This window comes from Equus quagga, chromosome 10, assembly GCF_021613505.1.
Source record: "Equus quagga isolate Etosha38 chromosome 10, UCLA_HA_Equagga_1.0, whole genome shotgun sequence".
In the NCBI taxonomy this organism is placed as follows: Eukaryota; Metazoa; Chordata; class Mammalia; order Perissodactyla; family Equidae; genus Equus; species Equus quagga.
In genome coordinates, this window is record NC_060276.1 from 4,546,784 (window position 1) to 4,570,858 (window position 24,075).

A 24,075-nucleotide genomic window follows, 5' to 3' on the forward strand; every position below is an offset into this window, starting at 1 on the left:
GGAGGAGGAGGTGGTGGAGGAGGAGATGGTGGAGGAGGAGGAGGTGTTGGAGGAGGAGGTGATGGAGGAGGAGGAGGTGGTGGAGGTGGAGGTGGTGGAGATGGAGGTGGTGGGGGTGGAGGAGGAGGAGGTGGAGATGGAGGTGGTGGAGGTGGAGGAGGAGGAGGTGGAGGAGGAGGAGGTGGTGGAGGAGGTGGAGGGGGTGCTGGTGATCAAGGGGGTGTTCTTACAGGAGACTTCCTTCTTGCTATACCTCTCTGTAAGAAGCTCCACTGACTGAGTCAGAGGAAGAAGACTCTGAATGTATTATTAACAGGAACCTCACAACTGTCTCCTTGCAGTCATGCATAATTATCTTTTTCTCACCTGGAAAACTGAAGCTGAATTACTAGTGAAAACACAGGAGATCTTTGTTTGTTAAAACGCTGCCAATAAAATAATTTTATGTCAGATTTAACTACAGGAAAGGGCAAGGCATTTCTAAGTTCCTTCGCTGTCATGTGGCTAAAAAAAGTAGGATGAATGGCAGTTAGCTACTGGACACTCAGCCCTTTGAAGCAGATGTTGGGTGTTGGAGTTTGGGGGCTGGTTTCCTGGAGGTATTTTATATTGGCCAAATTCATTGTTCTAAATCCCAAAGGCTTGACTTGAACGAGGAAAAGAGACAAGAAAATGTGCAGCTTTTCTGACAGTGTCACACAGGAAGCCCTTACACTATACAACTTCAGCACCTGAAACTTATTCTAGAAAAAGAGGCAGCTAGAGAGAGTGGCACTGGGATTCTGCCTGCTACAGAGACGAGGGTTTCTAACTGCACAAAGCAGGGCTGTCTAGAGGGCCCGGGACAGAAATCCCCCAGAATGAGCACACACCAGGGAGAAAAGTGTGAACCAGAGGGAGAAGGAGCTGGAATTCTAGGGGGATGAACGGTAAGTGAGCAACAAGAGCAAGAACCGAGGGAGCAGCATTCTTCAGAGGACTGAAGACACAGTAATGTGACAGCGTGGCCAGGTGGCTCCTGTGAGGTGGCGACATTTAAGTGGACATCTAAATGCAGGCCAGGAAAAGGACTGGGAGCATAAATGCTCCGGGCAGGACGGCAAAGCAAGGAGGCCCTGAGGGGAGTGCTTGGTGCGTTCCAGGAATGGGCGGCTGGCCAGTGTGTTTGGTGTGCAGCGAGTCAGGGAAGCAGCCGTGAGGTCGCAGAGGGCCTCGCAGGCCCTGGGAAGAGGGGTGAGTTATCAGTTGTTTGCAGTGGGAAGTGGGAAGCTTATGCAGAGGAATGATCAGCTCGATCTGTTTGTAAACGATCTTTCTGGATGCTGATAGGAGAGGCAGAAGCAGGTTGCAGGAAGGACAAGGAACAGCCACAGAGGCGAGGACTCTGGAGAAGACATGGGATCCAGAGTTGGGGGGTCGGGCCAGCTTTGGCAGCACAGAGGAAGCAGAACACCTGCAGAGGCGTGCAGACTTGTGATTTTCCCTCAAGCAGGTTCTGAGGAGAGCGCCCGCTTATTAGATGAAACAATGGCACCGGAAAAAAACGAACCAAAGCCTAGTGACGTAGACCAGGAAATGGCAATTTTTTTCTGTAGAGGCTCAAACAGTAAATATCTTCAGCTTTGCAGGCCATGTGGTCTCTGTTGCAACTCTGTATTAGACAACACATTAACAACTGGGTGTGGCTGTGTGCTGATAAAACTTTATTTACAAAAACAGGCTGCGGGCCAGATTTAGCCCACAGACCAGAGTTGCCAACCCCTGACCCAGAGCATGAGCTGAGCATCTTCCCCAAGGGAAATAAATTATTTCCAAATTGTCCTCCTCACACTGCAGGGGGCCGCGTTGGCCTACAGTTCATAAGAGAGTGGCAGGCAACATTTTTGGAGCTAAAAAGCTTCAAGCTATCTACCAATGTACAAGTTAGGCAACCATTTCTGAACCGGGCAAGGTATGTAGCAGTACCACATGCCACGCTTCACCTGCACTAATGACAGTTATTACTATTGCACATCTGTTGGCGGGTGCTCCATAGCTTCCAGTGAAAGGAGAGAATACTGTCTCCTCTTTGCTCTTCTAGCCTTTGTATGCTCTTGAACAATTCACATCTTGTCCAGCAGATTAAAGCACAGTCTCCTCCCTCAGGCCTTCGAGGATCTCTAGAATAAGATGGCCTCACCTCTACCCCTTCCACTCCCAGCCCGGGTGCTCTGGACAACCTTGAGGCCGCCATTTTAGGCATGTGCATTTCCGCCTCCAGCATGCAGCTCTCTGAAGGCCAAGGCTGTTTCCTCCTCATCTCACCTCTGTACCCCCAGAGCACCTAGCCTTGTGACAGGGCTCAGCTGGCATCTGCAGATTTGAATTAACCATTGGAGCAAAAGGTTTCCTGCAAATTATCCTGTTCTCTTCCCATTTCCAGCACAAGGCCAAGAGACAAGCACTTTTCAGAAACTGTGATGAACTCACTAACTGGCCCAAGGACTTTGGACATGCCCCTTTTCCTTTATGTGTCTTTGGCCTGTTATGTTCAACCAAGGGGGTGGCTTGGACGATTTGAAAGGGGCCTTCTGGCCAAGAGGAAGAGCAGTCACTGGTTCCTGAGCATTTACTAGGAGCCAGGTACTGAGCCAGGGGTGGAGGGCATAAGAGCAGATCTCCGGTCACAGGCGTCTGCCAGCTGACAGCCTTGGGGAGCAACTAACCTGGAGAAGCAGCTCTGGGTGAGGAGTCAGGAGCGTGAGCGAGCCCCATAGCACTGGAGGGAGGCAGACAAAGGCATGTTTGTGCACAGGGGCAGGGGCAGGAGTGCAGGAGGCAGTGGCAGCGGCAGCCATGCCTGGGCCTTGGCGCTTGGCACTGGGCCCCCAGTGGTCAAGCCCAGCTGCCTGCGGCTCACGCCTGCCTCTCTAGCTTTGGTACTTTGGGGGTTGGAGATCTGGTGAGGGGGGAGGAAGGAGATGAGGAGGAGGACAGGCAACGGGAGAGCAGGGAGGGTTTTGCCCAATTATTCGATGTCCACTGCAGAAATCAAAATCTGTGACCCAAACCTGGAAGCACAGGCTCCCCACTCCCCCAGGTCTGGAACTGGGCACCCCAGGGGCAGCTTATGACCCAAATATCCGTCTGCAAGCAGAGTCACAGTAAATTCTCCAGCTGGGGATGTTCAGTCAAAGCAAGAGCCCTCGGCCGGCAAAGGCCAGCCCAGAGTTTGGGGAGCCCCAGGCCCACATCCCTAAGGCTGCCCCCTCGACCCAGTTTGCACACACCCTAGAGGGGGGTGGTGCCCGAGCTGCAGTTCAGCTGGGCTCTCTTGCCGCTCCTACAGGGGTCCAACAGTGTCCGCTCTCCTCCCCGGGGAGCTCAAGCTTCAGACACCTGTCACCTTGGGCCTAATGTCAGGGAAGCTGGGGGCAGGGGACAAGCAGGAATACAGACAAGGCCAACGTGGGCTCCTGGAAGTTCAGAAATAGTCAGTGTCGCGCTCTCAGATGCCAGCGGAAGCCAGCTGCTCAACGGAACTCCCCCTCCCAGCATCCTCCTCTTCAAATAGACTGCAATTTTCAGGTCACCAGTTTGCTGAACTGGGCTACCTAGGCAGGACCCAGATGCAGAGCCCAGTGGTGTCGTGCAAGCTGAGCAGTGCTCAGCCCTTGCAGAACAGGTTCGCCTGAAGGCAAGGCCTCTGCCTGGCAGCCCACCCGGGTTGGGTGTTTTACGCCCTTACAAGGAAGGGCCCTTACTGCAGGAAGAGCAGGAGGGAGAAAAGGGAGCAAACAGCTGCGTGCTCCATGGGGAGGATCCCCAAAATAGAAAGGCACATACAAATTGTAGGCCTTAACCCAGAATGCTCAGAGCTACACCATAAATCCAGCTCTCCTCAGTGCAGTGGGGCTGTTGAGAAGACTGAGCCATCCTTAGGGGCCCTGTGTGTTTCGACCTGAGCTCCAAGGACACACATTTCCCATCCCCCTTCTGAGCCAATGCCCAACTTTGATAATTAAAAATAGTGCTAACAGCAGTAACGCCCTTTGTGGTTTATATCACGTTCATATCCACATCTTGTTCATCATCCCAGAGACCCTGACGTGGGCACAGGGCAGATTATTAACCCTATTTTACTGGTGTAGAGACTGAAGCCCAGAGACTCATGCAAGATCTCAGTAAGAGTTGACGACAGCTGCTTCTCCAGTGAGCTGGCCCCTGTACCATCTGGTTTCTGGAAGTGGGGCCATACACCAAGGCCCCTCTCCTGCAGCCAGACCTGCAGCTGCATCGTGTCCACAGCCTGCACAAAGCAGGGGACACTGGGCTTCCTCTCCAGGCTTCCGAGAGGGCTGCTGAGACAACTCAGCCTAGGCCTCAGCTGGCTGTCCCTACCTCCCTGTGGGCTTGTTAGTCAACCTGGCTTGCTATTCACAGGCTGAGCAGTGGATGATGCTGGCCTGATGGTTCCAGGGAGCCACCAGGATGAAGTAAAGATGCTTCCACTCTTTCTCTGTTTATGGGTTATCTCTGCTGCTGGAATGAAATCTCCAGGCAGTCGGGGACTCTGTGTTGTCCACTGTCCCCTAGGCCTGAGCCTCCAGAGTCCCGCCCAGCTGGCAGAGGCCCTAACTATCTGAGCTCCTAATCTGGGAGGCTTCAGGGCCAGGAACCTGGGTTTGAGATGTGATGTCCACCCTACTGACGGTGCAACACTGGGAAAGTCCCCATCCTCTCTGAGCCTCAGGATCCTCATTGGCAAAGTGGAAATATTAATCCCCATGTCATAGGAGTAGATGGGCACAAGTAGCTCGCACAAAAGAGCCACTCAACCATTCTCTCCCCCTGGTTTCACAGTAGGACAAATTGAACTACAGAGTAGGACAGACTAGCTCCCAGTGGACTCGTTTGCTCCTTGGCTATGAACTGCTGTAGCTCAGGATCTAGCACAGGGCTGCACACACAGAAGGGAGCCCAGAACTATGGTGGGAGGCCAGAGATAGACAGGCCCTCTGGCCTCAAGAGGAAAGGGACTCGCTCAAAGTCTCTCAAAGCACTAATTACAGCCCTGGGATCAAATTCGAGGTCTCCTTACTGCGTCTTGTGCTCTTTCTACAAGGAAAAGCATGTGCCCCCGAGAAGGATGGGTAGAAATCCTACACCCGTGCGAAAAGACCTCCTCCCACTGGGTATTTCCAAGGTCCCGGGTCTAAAGCCGCGGGCCAGATAGAACAGGGCCAGTGTTTTGCAGCCATTCAAACCTCCACACTCCCTGCTACATGCAGGGCTCCTCTCTCCCCGTCCTCAGTCCCACTTGCGTTCAGAGGTGAGAAGAGAAGGAGTGAGGGGTGGTTTTGGTCATACTGTGGGTGGAAAGCAGACTGCACTGGAGGTCACCCAAATGGGGACCCTTGATGTAGCTCCCCACTTTCTTGATGGGCATCTTTCTGCAAGTCACTGGATTTCTCAGACCTTAGTGTCCTCATCCATAAAGAGAGAGAAGAGTTGGGAAGCTCGGAAGGAATACTGTGCATGCCAACTCATTGTAACCTATAGAGTGAGCTATTTATTATCAGGAAATGACAAAACACAGAAGATGAGCAACAAGCATGGGATCTCCTTTCTTCTTCAACTGTACGTCTAATGCTCTTAACACTCATTTTGTCTGGAGCTGCCTTATGAATGGAATAGGTAGTTGTTCACAGCTGAGGAATCTTTGCAACTCGTGGTGCGGTGTAGACTGAAACAGAGATGACATATGACGGGGACACGGAGTCCCAATTCTGTACTGAGCCCCAATTCTGTGCCGGCTCCAGAGCACTCCCATCTGGAGTGCTAATGTTTTAGAGATTCTTGCGCTAGTAATCAATCGACCCACTAATCTGGGGGAGGAATGGAGATCTTAACTTCAAAGGGAAGGACCAAATGTTCTGCCTCCTGTTGAAATTCCATACACTAACTGCAGAGACTGGGTGCCTTATTAACCTTGGGTGGATGCCCAAATGTTCAAAAGGTGAAAGTCCTCTTTCCTCCAGATCACAAGAGTCATTAAGCAATCATGCTGCTGAGTGAATGAACAAACGCTGAAAAGGCCCTTACATCGCTGAGATTTCTTGTGATGATGACTGCCGCCTGGTATGTGTTCAGAGCTCTGTGGTTTTCAACACGCTTTAGATCCAAGAGGAAGCAGAGTACAGCGGTGATGACAGCAGGCTCTAAACTCTGCCTCTTCTTATCTCTGTGACTGTGGCCAAGTTGCTCAACCTCTCTGAGCTTCAGTTTCCTGGAGATGGCCTCTTCATCCCCAGGGTATCCTAAGGATTACAGGACATAATGCCTCCCAAATGCTTAGCAAGTGCCTGGCACCTAGTCACTGCTCAATTAAAGGTGGCTATTCTTACTCCTGGCTCATTTGACTTCTGTTCTTAGGGAGGGAAAAGGATGGACAAAGCCTCATAGCCAGTTAGGACCAGAAGCAAGACTAGAATCTAGGCGCCCTGAGCCCTGGTCTTAGGCCAAGAACAACCATCACATCAGATGTGCATTTTCCTGTGAGGAGGCTCTCAATTACTCACCTGGCAATCTCACGGCTGATAAAAGAACTCTCCTTTGGGACCGATTTAATTTCATTATATTAAGACCTTGATGTAATAAAGGTTTCAAGACCTTGACTTGAAACATGTTTTTTTGTTAGTTTGTTTTTTGGGGAAAAGGACAAGAGAACCCGGTAAGCTGAATGTCTGAATCAGATCTCCGTGTTAAAGATGCTTGCAGGATGAGGGGTGGTGGTGCAAGAAATGTGCTTTCAGACGCACACAGCTTCCTGGCTCTGGAGTGCAGGCTATCATCCCTGGATGTTATGAAGGGTCAGGGGGAGAGCAAGCGACAGAAACAGCCGAGATCCAGTTCAAGCCGCACCCAGCAAGTGCAAGCCCAGCTCCCACAAAACACCCCCTTTTGCCGCTGCATTCTGGGTCCTGCAATAACTTGCTGGGCCAGCAGGTTTCATGGTGAACTCACAGCCCATTCTGCATTAATCTGTCTATCTCCGTCCCTCGGGTCACAAACACCTGGTTGCTGAGCTCCTCAGCATGTGCGGCAGAGCTTCATGCTAGCGCCGGCTGTCTTCTTGAGGCTGCAGGGATTGACCAGCCATGAAAATTCAGCTGGGCTCAAACCAAGAGCTGCCCTGGCTGCTGGCTGATGGCAGCAGCAGCGCCTGGCTTGGCTAGGCTCCATGCATACCTGTCAGGCCCAGCCAAAGGAAGGGGCTCCCTCAATGAAATCCCCTTTGGAGACGATATGCATCTTACAAGAAGACAAGTGTGGTTTTCACTGTGAAGAGGACTCATCTGAGAGAGTTACTTCTGGAGCCTCGGGCGTTTTTTTGCATCTCCTCAATTGGGGAAAATCCTTGGTCTTCTAGGATAGCTTGGAGTTTCAGAAACAGTCAGGTCACTCAGAGCCAAGGGCAGAGGACAAGGTGTGCCATGGAGGAGGGTGAACGGCTGATTTTGATCAAGTGCAAGGTGTGACTCTAAAGCAATGAATGTGAATTTTTGGCAAGGCTTGCAAACGACTCTAAAGGCCATCTGCAAAGAGAAGCCAAGCCCGAAAATGGCATGAGCAATGGCAACTTCTCCAGAATGAGGGCATCGATGGCCACTCCAAGGCCTTGTTCTAAGAAAAGTCCTTCCAGCATTGAGGTCTACACTGATCGAAATCAAAGCAGTTACTTACTAGTCACACTTTTTAAAGGGTGCTGATGGGGTGCGTGAGGAGAGGGGCAAGAGGCTCCCTGCGACTCCAAGCCACCACTCTTCCCTCCTGGGAATGGAAACACGTGTGGAACAAAGGGGAAACTGAAAGGCACTCTGAAACTGATCACGGCCTCTGGATGCATTACCAAGTGGTTTTTCTTCACTGACTCGGTTGTTAACCATCAAAGAGAAGCAAGAAATAAAAGGGTAATTAGGATAGAGGTTAGAGATTGCCTTCTAGAAGATGTCTGACTGAAGGGCTGGCAATTTGCAGGCGAGGCTACTGGCCAACTAATTACTCCATCTCTGCCATCTCATCTGGCTGCCATCTCTGTGAGAGCTGGAACTCTAGCAAACAAAGTTGTGTAAATGTCTACATCCCCAACTTGATACTACATTCTCAATACATTTTTGGTGGTAGACAAGGAGGAAAAAAAGAGAAGCAAGGTTTCAATAATCCCCCCACACCTGTGCACATATCAGAACACTAACCTAAATAGAAAGCTAACTTACTATAAGTGGATTGCCCTTGGAATTGGAGAAGCCGGGCCCTCTAGTTATGTGAAATGACATTACCTCAGAGCTCTGAGCTTCCAGGTCTCTGAACAGGAAGCAGACACACGGCTCTCTAAGAGCCATTTCCTCTCTGCTCTATTAATTTCAGAGATTAAGCAAGCCACTCCTCTGCAGACCTAATACCCTGAGATAACAGCCATTGTGTTTGTGGCAACTCCTACTAACCAAGCTAATCTTGGTAGACTGGCAATGTTGCAGGCTTTTATGGTCAACTAACCAGTGGTTCTCAAGGTCCTTCTATTATCCTGGCTCCTAGAGCCACCACCGGAATCCCTAACTCTGCATTTCAGACATACGGAATGATGTCTGGGTTCTAAGAAAAAAGCAGAAATTTGTCAAATCAGATTTTAAAAGGACACCAGGACCAGTGTTGAATGGGAATCTCTTTCTGTGATGTCCTCACTGGCTTCCTGCTCTCAGTGGTACCAGGAAACTAATCCAATGCATCTAGAGCCTGGCACTCCCACATTCCTGGTTTCTAAGAGAAAAAGTAGGCTTTCCTTCCTTCTCACCCTTGCTCAGTGTCTAGCTGAAGGGGTGCAGTGCAGAGATCGCTGGGCTGGGAATCCAGATGGAGCCTTAGACTACATTTCCCACGCTTTCAGAAACTCACAAGAGGCAAGCTTAGCTCGTCTCCTAGATCCTTTCTAGGTCAAGACTCTAGTTCCTTACCTTCTGACTTGGTTCCCTGCCACCAACTTTGCACAGAGAATTTCAATAACACATACTACGTTCAAGTTTAAGATTAGAAGCATTCAACACCCCCCTTCCCCCCAATAGCCCATTTTCTGACCGATTCCTGGAGCTTTCTGGGCTCCTGACGATTTCCCACCACGGTGAAATGGGGAAGCATGCTCTTGATTACAAGCCGACTTTTCCAGTCATCCATTGTTTGACCTGCAATTTTATTCTTGACTCTCCAAGGCGCTTCCCAAACGACCTAGACACAGGGCTTAGGGAGACAAAAAGTACACTGTCTTTCAGATATGAAGATGAGACCATTGACCCCGTGAATCACAGACTTTCATTCTGAGGACAGGTTTGGGCAGAGTCAGCCACATTCTTTTTCCTGTCCCTCTCCCCACCCCACCCCCCTCATTGAGCCCCTCCCACCACCAGGGATGAGGGGCACTTGTGAGGTAGTTGGCTGGGATGACATGGCACTTCCTGGCCATGGGCCAGAGCGAAGTCCACTGGGGAGCTGAGGGATGGGTGGAGAAGCAGCCCGATGTAACCAAAATAACACTGGGCTTGAAGGCAGGGAATGCGGGTCCTAGGCCTGGCTTTGCTTTTGTGTGGTACGCAGTGAGATCTGTGGAAAGGCTCTTCCGTTCTCTGACACAGTTTTCTTATATGAAAACCATGGTGGTTGGATCAGGTGATGGCTTATGGACCCTTCAGCTCTTCTAGTGTAGGCCTTATGGCCCACAGAAGGGGCAGCTCTCAACTCTGCCCGCTTAGCACCCAGCCAAGCGAGCTAACAGTTCATACCCTGACAGCCAGTGAAGGAAGCAATGGACGCTGGAGCAGGCTCGTGAAACTCCGGTGCACTGGTTTACAAAAAACTAACCGAGGAGGCTGTGATGGTGGCTACCCCAATGTATGCCCTCTATGAGGGCTGAGCAGACAGGTGCAAACCCATGTAAAGCTGTTTGTTTCATTTCGTTTTATTTTTCTTGACTGTGGACATGAAATAAGAGCTCTGCTAAAGCATTCATATATGAGGGAAGCTCTCCTTCCCATAAATCTCCTTGGCAGTACAGAATCCGGCTCTAAAATTTCAATGTCCAGACTTCTGCCTCCAGAAAAATAGAGAAGTACTTTTCCCATTCTCTCACTGAGTACAACTAAAACCTCTGGACAATACATATAAAACAGACATGGGGAGACCCTGAAAGATGGAGAGAAAAAGGTAGACTAGATAGGCCTTGGGGCCTGAGGAACAACGTGATGATGAGCTCCCTGGGTTTTCTTTTTGTCTCATAGATCCTGGACATGGACCTGAAGAAGCCAGCAACCCAAAATGCCAATGCGCACAGACAAAAAGGCACCAGTTAAAAGCCTGCGCTCTTTAGCCAAAGGACCGGGACAAGGAAAGGGGCAGCTTACCAAGATAGAAAACTTTCATACAAGAACCATTCAAAAAGAAAAAACAAAAAGAACCACTTTAATTCAGCTAAACACTACGGAAAAAAAGTGTGGTTTCACTCAGTACCATCAGCTAAGGCCAAGTAGGGGCCCAGACTCCACTCCCATCTGGCAGTAACTATTCGTTTCTCTCTGTCCCCACCAGGGTGGTGTCAGAGGAGTCCTAATAGAGAGTCAGGACATTTGCTCCTGCATAGCAGTAATGAGTCCACATCCTACCCCTGCCAATGTCAGCAGAGGTCACACGGGGTCACACAGAGGTCACACAGAGGTTGCAGTGATGAGGCATTCCTACCCATCCCAGCCAGGGTGGTATCAGTGGAAGCCTAGCGGGGAGCTGGAACTATCACCACTGCCCAGCAGTAATAAGGAGCCCCAACCTGCCTGGTGTCAATGAAGGCTGAGTGGGGAACCTGGACTTCTATCCCCACGTGGCAGAAATGAGATGGTACTCCCCAGCTGCCCTGCCAGAGCATTGTCAGAGAAGTCAGCTAAAACAGAAGATCTAAATAAGTGTTGAACTAGAACCATCAGCCCAGAATCCTATACTCAGTGAAAATATGCTTTAGCTATGGAAGAGGAATCAAGACATTCTCAGATGAAGGAAAACTAAGAGGACTGGTTACCAGCAGACCTCTCCTGAGAGAATGGCTAAAAGAAGTTCTCTAAACAGAGAGGAAATGATCAAAGAAGGAATTTTGGACATCATCAAGGAAGAAAGAGCAATGGAAAGAGAAAAATATGGGTAAAGATAATAGACTTTCCTTCTCCTATCAAGTTTTCTAAATTATGTTTGATGGTTGAAGCACCAATTATAACATTGCATGCTGTGGTTCTAAATGTACGTGGAAGAAATTTTTAATACAATTGTATTACAAACAGAGGAGGGTAAGGGGGTGGAAAGAGAGGTAAGGTTTCTATACTTCACTCAAACTGGTAAAATGTTGACACCAGTAGACAGTGATAGGTTATGTGTATATGACGTAACACTTAAAGCAACCACTAAAAGTGGTATATAAAAAGATACACACAAAAACACTATATATGAATCATCAAACGGAATTCTAAAAAAGGTTCAAGTAACCCACAGGAAGTTAGGAAAAAGAAAATAGAGAAACAAAAATAAAGAATGAACAGAAAATAAAAATAAACTGGCAGAATTAAGCATTAACTTATCACTAAAGTACCTTAAGTGAAAACGATCTAAGTCCACCACTCAGAGACAGAGATTGGGAGAGCGGACTGAGAAAAGGACCCAACTATATGCTGTCTGCAAGATACTCACCTCAAATACCATGATACGGGCAGGCTGAAAGTAAAAGGATAGAAAAAGGTGTATCATGCAAATGTTAATTTTAAAGAACTAGCAGGAGTGGCTCTAGTAAAATCACATAAAGTAAAATTCAGAACAAAGAAAATTACCAGGGACAGAGAGGGACATTATATAATGATAAAAGGGTCAATCCACCAAGAAGACATAGTAATCCTAAATGTGTATGCACCAAACAACAGAGCTACATGATATATGAAGCAAAAATTAAAAGAACTGAAAGGATAAATAGAAAAATTCACATTTATAGTGGAGACTTCAACATCCTCTCTCAAAAACTGATAGAACAACTAGATAGAAAATCAGCAAAATAGAGAAGAATTCAACAACACCATCATCTAACAGGATCTAACTGACAATAGATCACTCCACCAAAAACAGAAAAATTTACATTCTTTTCAAGCACCCAAGGAATATATATCAAGATAGACATATTCTGACTATAAAACAGTCCAAAAAAATTTAAAGGAATTGAAATAATACATGGTGCTTTCTCTGACTATAATGGAACCAAAGTAGGAAACAGCAACAGAATGACAACAGGAAAAATCTCGAAACACTTGGAAACTAAACAACACACTTTAAAAAAATTCATGAGTCACAAGGAGGTCTCAAGAGAAATTTTAAAAACACATTGAACTGAATGAAACTGGAAATACAATATATGAAATTTGTGGGACACAGGTAAAGCTGTGCTGAGAGGTTAATTTATAGCACTAAACACAAGAGAAATGAGGAAAAGTCTAAATCAATATGTAATCTTCCACCTAAGGAACCAAGAAAGAGGAGCAAAATAAACCCAAAGCAAACAGAAGGAAGGCAATATAAAGAACAGACAGTGACATGGAAATGATACTGAAAACGGAAAAAAATAGTGAAACCCAATGGGGAAAAAGTAGTTCTTTGACAAAATAATAAAACTGACAAGCCCTAGCAAGACCGACAAAGGAAAAAAGGAAGACACAAATTACCAATATTGGAATGAAAAAGGGGATATTAGTACCAACCCTGTAGACATGTAAAGGATAATAAGAGAATACTACAGACAACTCTACACACACAAATTTGGAAGTTAGATGAAATGCACCAATTATTCCAAAAGCTCAAAATTCACCCAATATGAAATAATCTGACTAGCCTTATAATTACTAAAGAAATTAAATTCCTAATTTTAAAAAACTCCAGAAAATGAAAACTTCAAGCTCAGATGATTTCACTAAAGAATTATATCAATTCTTTAAAGAAGAAATAGCACCAATTCTATATAATCTCTTCAGAACATAGAAGAGGAGAGAATGCTTCCCACCTCACTGTGTTACCCTGACAGCAAAGGTAAAGGCTGTACAAGGGAGAAAACCACACACTAATATTTCTCATGCATACAGACACAAAAATCCCAAACAAAGTTTTAGCAATTTCTGAGAAGAATTATACATTATGATCAAGGGAGGCAAGGCTGGTTCAATATTCAACGTCAATTCACATTATCCACCATATTAAAAGGCAAAAGAACAAAAACTATATGATAACCTCAAAATAATATTGAAAGAGAAGAACAAAGTTGCAGGATTCACACTTTCCAATTAGCAGCTTTATTTATAATAGCCTCGAACTGGAAACAACCCAGAAATCCTTCACTGGATGAATTGCTAAACACACTGGTACGTGAATACCATGGGATGGCCAACCCTGGTGGTCTAGTGTTTAAGATTCTGCACTCTCGCCACCACGGCCTAGGTTCATTTCCTGGTCGGGGAACCACACCACCCATCTGTCAGTTGTCATGCTGTGGTGGCTGTGTGTCGCTGTGATGCTGAAAGCTATGCCACCAGTATTTCAAATACCAGCAGAGTCACCCATGGTGGACAGGTGTCAGTGGAGCTTCCAGACTAAGACAGACAAGGAAAAAAGACCTGGCCACCCGCTTGCAAAAAAAATGGCCATGGTAACCCTATGAATGGCATTGGAGCATTGTCTGATAGAGCGCTGGAAGGTGAGAGGATGGCTCAGAAAGACTGGGCAGGGTTCCGCTCTGCTGTACACAGGATCACTAGGAGCTGAATCGACTCAATGGCACTAACAACAAATACCATAGAATACTACTCAGCAATAAAAAGACACGACTGTTGGTATACACAATGACCTGGATGAATCCTCAGGGAATTATGCTGAGTAAAAAAAGCCAATCCCCAAAACTTACATACTGTGTGATTTATTTATATAACATTCTTGAAATGACAAAACTACAGAAATGGACTGATTAGTGGTTGCCAAGAATTAAGGAGGGGGTCAGTGTGGGACGGAAGTGAATGTATCCATAAATGGGGAACATGTAGGATCCATGTCGTGATGGAAATGTTCTGCACCTTGACTGCACCAACGTCAGAATCCTGGTTGTGATATTGTACTATAGTTTTGCAAGATGTTATCATCAGGGGAAGCTGGCTAAAGGGTGGATGCGATCTATTTGCATTATATCTTACGCCTGCGTGTGAATCTATGATTCTCTCAAAACAAAAAAAATCCAATTAAAATCACATGATCATACCATTTGATGCAGAAAGAGAAGCACTTCACAAAATTCAACACACAATAATGATAAAAACTCTCAGAAAACCAGGAACAGAGGGGAACTTCCTCAATTTGATAAAGAATATCTGTAATAAACTTACAACTAACATCACACTTTAATCGATTAAAAACAATGCTTTCCCTCTAAGATGGATAACAAGGCAAGGATATGTTCCTCTCTTCATTGCTTGGATCAAATCAATATGTTGTACACCTTAAACTTACACAATGTTGTACGTCAAATATATCTCAATTAAAAACAACAACAAAACCCAAAAACATAATCCTGGAAGTTCTAGCTAGTCCATAAAGGCAAGAAAATGAAATAAAAAGGCATACATATTAGAAAAGAAGAAGTAAAACTCTCTCTATTTGCAGTTGACATGCTTGTCTACATGGAAAAGCTTAAGCAATTTATAGGAATAATAAGTTCAGGAATAATAAGTGAGTTCAGGAAGGTCTCAGGATACAAGATCAACACATAAAAATCAATTGCATGTCTATATACCACCAATGAACACATGGACATTGGAATTAAAAGCTCACTATTGCTCAAAAAATTCTTAGGTGAGAACCAAGCAAAGCATGTGTAGGACTGGTATGCTGAAAACCACACAACACTGTTGGAAGGAATCAAAGAAGATCTAAATGAATGGAGGGACGCTCTGCGTTTGCAGATTGGAAGACCCAACATGCCAAAGATGTTAACTTTTCCCCAAGTGGTATACAGCTTTAACCAAATCCTATCAAAATCCCAGCGAGATTTTTTGTAGATATAGACAAAATTCTTCTAAAATTTATATGGAAAAGCAAAGGAAGCAGAAGAGCTGAAACAATTTTGGAAAAGAAAGAATAAGTGGAAGGAATTGATCTACTCGGTTTCAAGACATTCTATGACTACATTAATGAAGACTGCGTGGTACTGGCAGAGGAACAGACACATAGGTAGCCGGAAGAGAAGAGAGAACCTGGAAATAGATCCATACAAATATGCCCAACGGATTTTTGACAAAAGTGCAAAAACAATTCAGTGCAAGAATGATAGTGTTTATAAGACACGGTCTGGGAGCAACGTAACATCTATAGGCAAAAAGTGAACCTCAACCTCAACTCCATACTTTACAGAAAAATTAACTCAAAATGGACCACAGAGTTAAATGTAAGACAAAACTATACAAGTTTTAGAAAAGGGTAGGAGAAAATATTTGGGATGCGGAGTTAGGCAAAAAGTTCTTTCTTACACTTGACATCAAAAGCATGACCTGTAACAGGAAATTTTGATAAACCAGATGTTACCAAAAGTGAAATCTTTTGCTCTGTGAAAGACCCTGTGAATAGGATGAACAAACAAGGTCCAGACTGGGGAAAACATCTGCAAACCTCAGATCTGATCCAGAACAACTAGCTGGAATAGATAAAGAATCTCAACACTCAACAGTAGGAAAACCAACCATCCAGTTAGAACACGGGCAAAAGACACGAAAAGACACTCCACTGAAGAGTTTCTACAGATGGCAAACGATGTTGGAGATCATTACCCATTAGAGAAATGCAAATTAAAACCACAATGAGATACCACTATATATCTCTCAGAATAGCTAAAATAAAAAACAGTGACAACACCAAAAGCTGGTGAGACTGCAGAAACTGCGTCCCTCATCCATCGCCGGTGGGAATGTAAAACGGTGCAGCAAGGCAGGCTGGCAGTGTCTTATAAAACTAAACACGCAACTATCGCATGACACAGCAATTGCACTCTAGGGCATTTATCCCAGAGAAATGAAAATTTATGTCCACATGAAAACTTGTAGCTATTTCCTGGTTCTGATATTGTACAACTGTTACATAAGCTATAACCATTGGGGGCCTCTCTGTACTGTGTTTGCAACTCCCTGTTGATCTACAATTATCTCAAAACAAGAAACTAACTGCTATTCAAAAAAGATTTCAGTGCCCAGATCCAGGGGCGACACTGATTCTTCTTATTGCCTCTGGGATAGGTCCTAAGTAGCATGCTTTTTTCCAAGCAATTTACAAAAGTTTGTACAGACCTTTTTATTCTTTTTTTTGGTGAGGAAGATTGGCCCTCAGCTAACATCTATTGCCAATCTTCCTCTTTTTGCTTAAGATTGTCGCTGAGCTAACATCTGTGCCAATTTTCCTCTATTTTGTATGTGAGATGCCGCCACAGCATGGCTTGATGAGCGGTGTGTAGGTGTGCACCCAAGATCCAAACCTGCGAACCCTGGGCCACTGAAGTGGAGCCCGTGAACTTAACCACTATGCCACTGGGCTGGCCCCCAGACCTTTTTATTCTCTAAAAAACAATCCCCACCCAAATCTTTCTTGAGTGTTTCAAGGATCAAGCCCGAGGCCTTGGCTGTGACCTCACTTAAATACTAGAGTCTAGAGAGACACACCAATGAGGACAAAGTGGTATATAGTATACAACGCACCCAAACAAAAATGGAGAAAAGAGACCTCATTTACTGCTGAGGCCATCACTAACTCCCTGGCCCAGTGGCTCGAGTCTGTGTGGGGGATGGAGACCCAGATCTCATTTCAGGGCTGGCAATACAAAGCCTATGGACATCAAACAAGCTATCCATTCGGCCTTAAAGAAAAATGGGAAAAAAAAAATAATAATGCTTTGGCTTTTAAAGACTCCACTCCACTAACGTCTTGCCCTGCCCCTTTGTGGCTCCCAGCAGCCAACATAAAGGGGACAGGTAGGGGTAATGGCCAGAGCTTCCTGAACGAAGGCTCAATTCTCTGGTCTGCAGGAGCAACCTGCTGGCCCACCACCACACCACCGTGCTTGGGTGGTGGCTGGGCCCAGGGCTGAGGAGTGTGGCCAATGGAGGGGATGCTGGCAAGAGATCTCTGCTTGGAAATTGACTTTGTTTGGCCTAAGCCAGAAGGGGTCTCTCACCCTCAGCACACCAGCCTCTGGCCATGGTCTCATTTCCTCTTTCCCTCTAGATGAATGTGGGCCCGGGAAACAGCCCTGGGGCAGACCTTTCTGTCCACTGCAGGGATAAGCCAGTTTCCCACCCCAGAGGCGTGCTTGGGCTCCTTCTCCCCGCCTCCAGGAAGCTTATGCCCCCAATAAAAAGAAACCAAACCCCTGGCAACATTTCTCACCCAAGCACAATCCAGGGCTGTAGATGAACCCCAAAGCCATCTGCCCCATGCGCTGTGGATTTCAGCCTCATAAATCTATGTGAATTCAACTTTCTATTTCATGCTCTACCCATGTTGTATTTAATGCAGAAAGAAAATGACCCCATCCTCAAGTAAGTTAATGCTCCAGGGAGATGCGTTGCTCTGTGGTTTTGTAGCCTGTGCACATGGGGAGTGGGGTGTGGTGAGGGGTGTACTCAGACCTCAGCTTCAGAGCAGAGGCCTGTGGGCAGTCTCCCTTTCTCCCTCAGGCTCTAAGCACATGCCTGGGGGCCCCTAGCCACTCATACGCAGAAGATATCTGGGTGATATCGGTCTGAGTTCTGAAGGCACTCTAGTACCTCTGGGGTCATCACTGGCTCACCCCTCCCCGTGTTAGCCAAGGCCTCCAGTACCTGACCTCTTACTTCCCAGGCCAGATCCCTGAGGTCCATCTCAAAGTGCCAGCTGGGGCCAGCTCTACCTTGTTGCCACCTGACTCCAGGTATGACAGAGGAAGGAAATCAGGAGCCAAATCAAAGGCACTAGGAAGGAGGGAAGGAGAGCATGAGGATACCACAGGCGCAATCTTGAAGGACCGAAATCTTCTTTAAAAGCACAAAGGAGCCCTAGTACCACCCCCCGACTCCACCCCCGCCACAGCCCCCACCAAATTAGAGAAGAAATGAGCTAATAAGGAGCAGACGCAGCCTTGGGCTTCAGACGGGAAGGTCAGAAGGTGAGCTGCACTGTCAAGCCAAGTTGGGTGACTACTTCTGAGGTGCACCCGACACACCTGAGTGTGTTCCTCATCCTGATTGCTTCTTCCTCTGCCCTCCCGGATGGGGAGAGGGTGAGGAAGACGGGTGCTGCTCAGCAATTCCCAAGGAAATCTCTGAGGCCAAGATGCCCCACCCCGAGTCTCCAGATCGTTGGGCAGATTTTTGGTCATGATGGAAGATATTCGATATTAAAGGCTTCATTTTGCAAGGGTGGAATTTAGCCCCCAGAGCAAAGAAAAAAGTAGAAGACCTCCGGGTTTCAAATGGAACACATCTAGTTGGGTGGAGGTAATGTTGATGGCAAAATAACTCAAATCTGTCTTCAAACATGTACACTGGTGTTATGGGTTGAATTGTGTCCCCCCCAAATCCATATGTTGAAGTGCTAACCTTCAGTATTTCAGAATATGACTTTATTTGGAAATAGAGTCATTGCAGATGGAATTAGTCAAGGTGGTGCCATACTGGAATGGGTGGGCCCCTAATTTGGTATGACTAGTGTCCTTATAAGAAGGGGAAATTTGGACACGGAGTGACAAACACATGGAGAACATCACGTGGATAGTGGAGTTATGCTGCCACAGCCAAGGAACTACCGAGCACTAGAAGAAAGACCTGGAAGAGATCCTTCTGTGGTGCCTTCAGTAGGAGTGCGGCCCTACTGACACCTTGATCTCAGACTTCTACCTTCTAGGACAATGAGAAAATAAATGTCTGTTGTTTAAGACATCCAATCGATGGAACTTTGTTACAGCAGCCCTGGCAAACTAATACACTAGGGATAGAAACACTTCCACAGGGAAGGTGCAGATGCTAGTGAGGATGGGTCTGTGTCCACAGCAGAGTGTGCTCACTGGTTACTCTGAGCTTCTGGGCTTACTTACTCTTCTGTGGGGAAGGATCACCTCTCGTTAGGATGACCAAGAGCGGGAGTGTCCCTAGTCCAGAGCAGTCTTTGGCTTTTGGCACTTAGAGAACACGCAGTTCTGGACTTTTATTACTCAGCCCGCCCCAGTAGCCTGAAGCCAGGGATCATCCTATCCCAGGCAGCTCTGAACTAGAGCACCTGACACACTGCTTGGCTTGTGGCAAATGCTTTACAAACTTTTATAGACAAAACTGTGGTGCAGGGGCCATGTGGGAATGGAGAAGAAGCAATGGGAAAAAGGCACCTCCAATGAAGATTCACATGCTCGATGGTTGGCTATATCAGACCAGGAGGCTAAGGCCTCTCCTGTCTTCCAGACTTCCAGCCTGAATGTTGGAAAGAAGTGTGGGGCTGTTGATAGGCAGAGAACACTGCATGAGGAATAAACCCATCAACCCACTGCCATCAATCATGGCCACTTTGGGCTCTAATCACTGCAGATCACCCTGCTCTAAAAGGGACTAGCTAACTGTTACTAATTACCACCTGCCACTAACAATCTTGGTATTAAGCTTGGCATGAGTCAAGTAGGATGCCCTGGTACAGCAGGAGCCAGACTTAGGAGAGGCAGGTAGAGCCCTGGCTGGAGATAGGCAGGTCAAGGGTTCAGAAGGCCAGGCTTCTAGACGTCCGTATAGTCGGGGCTTTAGAGCCCAATGACAGGCCCTGAAGCAGAAAAGCTGTCTCCTCAGTCATGAGTTACGGGGCACTGGGGAAGCTGCTTAACCTCAAAGACTCAGTTCCCTCACGTGTCAAATGCAAAGTTCTATACAGAAATCTAACAGCTACCATTGGGTGTCCACTATGAGTCAGGCATCTGGCTTGGTGATTTACATAGAGTATTTCACCAGCTCTCTTCAACATTCCTACAAGGTACATATGAAGAGCTTCCTTTGTGTCCCCGTGGCCCTTGGCAGCAAGTACTTGTCTAGCATGTAGCTCCCCCTCTAGACTGTAAGATCCGTGAGGGAAGGATGCGTGCCTTCTATGTGGCTGCAGCTCCAGTGTTGAGAGCACACAGTAGAGGATCAGGAACGATGTGCTGAGTGGGTCTGCAGAGTGGGTTCAAGCTGGGGTGGTGGGCTGGACTAGAACTCTCTGAGGCAGTCCCTGAGCCCAGAGCCTTGACGACTTGGTGTGTTCGAGCACATGCATCCTTAGGTATGCAGAATACGTCGTTCAGTATTTCTGTGCATTTGAAAGGACTGTTTTGACAGTACGCAAGAGCTGTAAGACATACAATTATAACCTTGTGCTAATAAATATGTCAATATTCTAAAACACTACTTTTAGTTTTTAAAAGTTGACTTTAAAAAGTCCAAAGTGACGTGGAAAAATTGGAACCCTCATATATTACTGGTGGGAATGTAAAATGGTGCAGTCACTCTGGAAAACATTCTGGTGGCTCCTGAACAAGTTAAACCGAGAGTAGCTGTCTGATCTAGCAATTCCACTCTTGGATCTGTATCCAAGAGAACTGAAAACAGGTCCATATGAAAACTTGTACATGAGTGTTCACAGCAGCACTATGCATAACAGTCAAGAGGCGGCGATAACCCAAATGTCCACCAACTGGTGAACGTATAAGCAAAATGGGGTCTATCCATACAATGGAATATCATTCCATCACAAAAAGGAATGAGGTGCTGAGACACGCTACGACATGGAAGAACCCTGAAATCATTATGCTAAGCGAAAGATGCTGGGCACAAAAGACCACATATTGTATGATTCCATTTATATGCAATGTCCAGAATAGACAAGTCCATAGACACAGAAAGTAGATTTGTGGTTGCCTAGGGCTGGGGGGAGAGGGAGAATGTAGAGTGACTACTAATGGATATAGGGTTTCTTTTAAGGGTGATGAAAATATTCTAGAATTAATTGTGGTACTGGTTGCACATCTCTGTGAATATACAAAAACACGTTGGATTGTACACTTTCAAAGAGTGAACTGTATGGTATGTTAACTATATACTAATTAACCTTTTCTTTTATAAAGCCCAAATTGTTATCACTCCTTAATTTAACTTGGGGTTTTAGAAAGATGTTCCTTTTAGAGAAAGGATTAAGCAACATATTCTAAGTTTTTGGAGAAAAAAAGTATGTATCTTCCATGCTCAGCAAGACTGGCTGCTTTTGAAATGAGATGTCAACGGGCCTTTTCTCCTATTAGTGACACAGCAGTGCTGGCGCGCTTTCCCCAGTGACCCACATAATCAATAAACAATCTACACAGTCAGTGTGGAATAATATCTCCAGCTCTGGTTGATCCTACTTTTGAAACCACTGCTGCTGCTCCCTGGGAACTCTCCAATCTCCCGACTTTTGGTTTCAGGATATCACGCCACTAATGTTAAAAATGCCCTCCCCCCGCCCAGGGGCTGGCTCCGTGGCCGAGTGGTTAAGTTCGCGCGCTCCGCTGCGGCGGCCCAGGGTTTGGATCCTGGGCGCGGACACGGCACCACTCGTCAGGCCACGTTGAGGCGGCGTCCCACAACAACCCACAACTAGAAGGACCTGCAACTAAGATATACAACTGTGTACGGGGGGGGGTTGGGGAGATAAAGCAGGGAAAAAAAAAAAAGATTGGCAACAGTTGTTAGCTCAGGTGCCAACCCTTAAAAAGAAAAAGGAAGATTGGCAACAGTTGTTAGTCCACGTGCCAATCTTTAAAAAAAAAATGCCCTCCCCACTGCACACACACCTGGTCATGTGCCACTCAGTGACGAATCAGCTTGGGCCTGGGTTTCCTGGCAAGGACAAGTGTCCCATGGTCCCATACAGTGGGCTCGCACGGCAGATCTGCTTCAAGGAGCCAAGACTTGTAGAAACCAACAAGTCAGTCGAGAGCAAACTTTCTCCAGGTGGCCCTGCCCTGAAAGCTGATTTGACGCTAAGACCGTACAGCAGACAGTAGCTACCCATTACGGTAAGCAGATAACAGAGTTTTCTGGAACTTGGGAACACTAAGAAATGAGGGCAGACGAAGACAGTCTTACAGCAGTGATGACAATGCTAATTTTGTCACGTGATTGACTGCCGCAGAACTAGCCTGCAAGGTGACGTGAGGCCAAGTTTTGTGATGACCTCATTTCTTACTGGACTTGTTCAGGGTCATCTTCTCCTATTCTACAGACATCATGCACTTTGAGAACTGAAAGCACTCTGGGATCTACAGTGGCAGTCAGGATGAAGACCGGACCCTCTATGTACTGGCTTTGTCGTGCGCTGAATGCCTGGCAGCTGAGTTCTCCTAAGCTTTTCCACAGCTGATCACCAAAGTTGGGGTCGTGTTGGAGGGTGCCGGGAAACTGTTCTGGCGTCCTCTACAGGTCCAGACCATCCTGCTCATAAATCAGTACACACACATACACACAAACAGTCACTCATGCACGCAGAAACACACAGACATACACACACAAACACACATAGACATTATAAGCGCACATGCACACAGAAATACACAAGCATACAAATGCACAAAGACAGACACAGACATGCATACAGAGACACACGTGCACACAGACATACACACACACACACACACACACACAGCCTTTCTCTCTCTCTCTCCTGAAAAGCACCGGTGGGACCTGGCCCCCCTCCCTCCCCGTCTGGCCGGCTCCAGTGCCAGATGGCAGGGGGAAGAGAACCAGAGCTGCTCGCCTCCTTCCCAGGCCCTGCTCACCACTCAGCTGTGGCCCTGAAGGCACACACAAGCAAGGTTCTTTTCCCCTTGAAATGATCTGAAAAGCAATGATGTCCCTACACTTATCATACAAGAATAACTGGATACACTGGGCTAGGGAGGAGGGAAATGTCAGACAGGGTTTGGTTCTGCAGCAATTTCAGCAGGCAATAGCTGCAGAGTGTAGAAACAGCTTGTAAACACGTGCCACCTGGGCCCAGGTGCAAGCTGTAGCAGCAGGCTGAAGTAGGCAAGTAAAGGTCTGCAAAGTACTTTTAGCAGGAAACGGTGCCAGCAACTGAGTGGAATGGAAGCAGTCCCTTTTTGTCCTCTCCCTCCTGTATAGTTTCAGCTTGGTTAGAATCCTAAAATAATATTGGAAGGGAAAATTAAAGATTATAGGTAACTCCTATCTTGTACAGATAGGGAAATAGAGGCAGAGACTTGTCCAGATAACAAGGAATGAAGGACGGAGATAGCTGTCACTAGAAGTCAGGTTCTCTGAATCCCAAGTCAGGGCACAACTGTCCGGCTGAAGACAGACACTCGATCTAATATTCCCTTGGGTGCACATTCTGAAAGGTACTGGGCAGAAGAAGCCTAATAAATCCCAAGGCAGCCTCCCCGGCTGTCCAGTGACCCTGCCTCTCTTCAAAGAAGTGCCGGCAGCATTGAGGCTTCAGCCACTCCCTGCCAAGGCTGATGAGTGAGTCGCTTCCCCTCTCTCGGTTTCACTTTCCTTCAATATACTGAAGAGTTTGGCCTGGAGGACCCTATGAGGACTGCCAGCTGGCGCCACCTCTGCAGCGACTTTCCTCTCTGGCCATCCACCTATTATGACTCACCAGCCAGAGCGCACAAACAGACTTGTTTTCAGTGGCTGCTGGAGAGAAGCAAGACCAGCTCGAGATTCCTAGTGGGGCTGGGTGGAGTTTGGGGTCCCTTCATTCCACATTAAACCAAAGACTCATGAGTCCCTCAGATTCTAGACAAGACAATCTGGGGATCAGAGCCCTGGATCATTAATTCAGACAATGCTCAAGAATTCTTCATCTGAACATGATGCAGTCCATACAGAAGTTGAAATATAATAATGTACACAGGAAATTTATATAATGTTATAAACCAATGTTACCTCAGTA

At 46.8% G+C, this 24,075-nt stretch overlaps 1 protein-coding gene across 2 annotated transcripts in view; it reads right to left on the reverse strand.

The window, feature by feature from the left end:
* MAMLD1 (mastermind like domain containing 1) overlaps positions 1-24,075 on the reverse strand; it is a 126,066-nt gene that overhangs the window by 53,009 nt on the left and 48,982 nt on the right. For both annotated transcript variants that reach the window (XM_046673935.1, XM_046673936.1), the window contains one exon: positions 9,115-9,273. In XM_046673935.1, coding sequence (XP_046529891.1) covers positions 9,115-9,210 — 96 coding nt within the window. In that variant the 5' untranslated portion in view covers positions 9,211-9,273. The remainder of the gene's footprint in view (positions 1-9,114; positions 9,274-24,075) is intronic.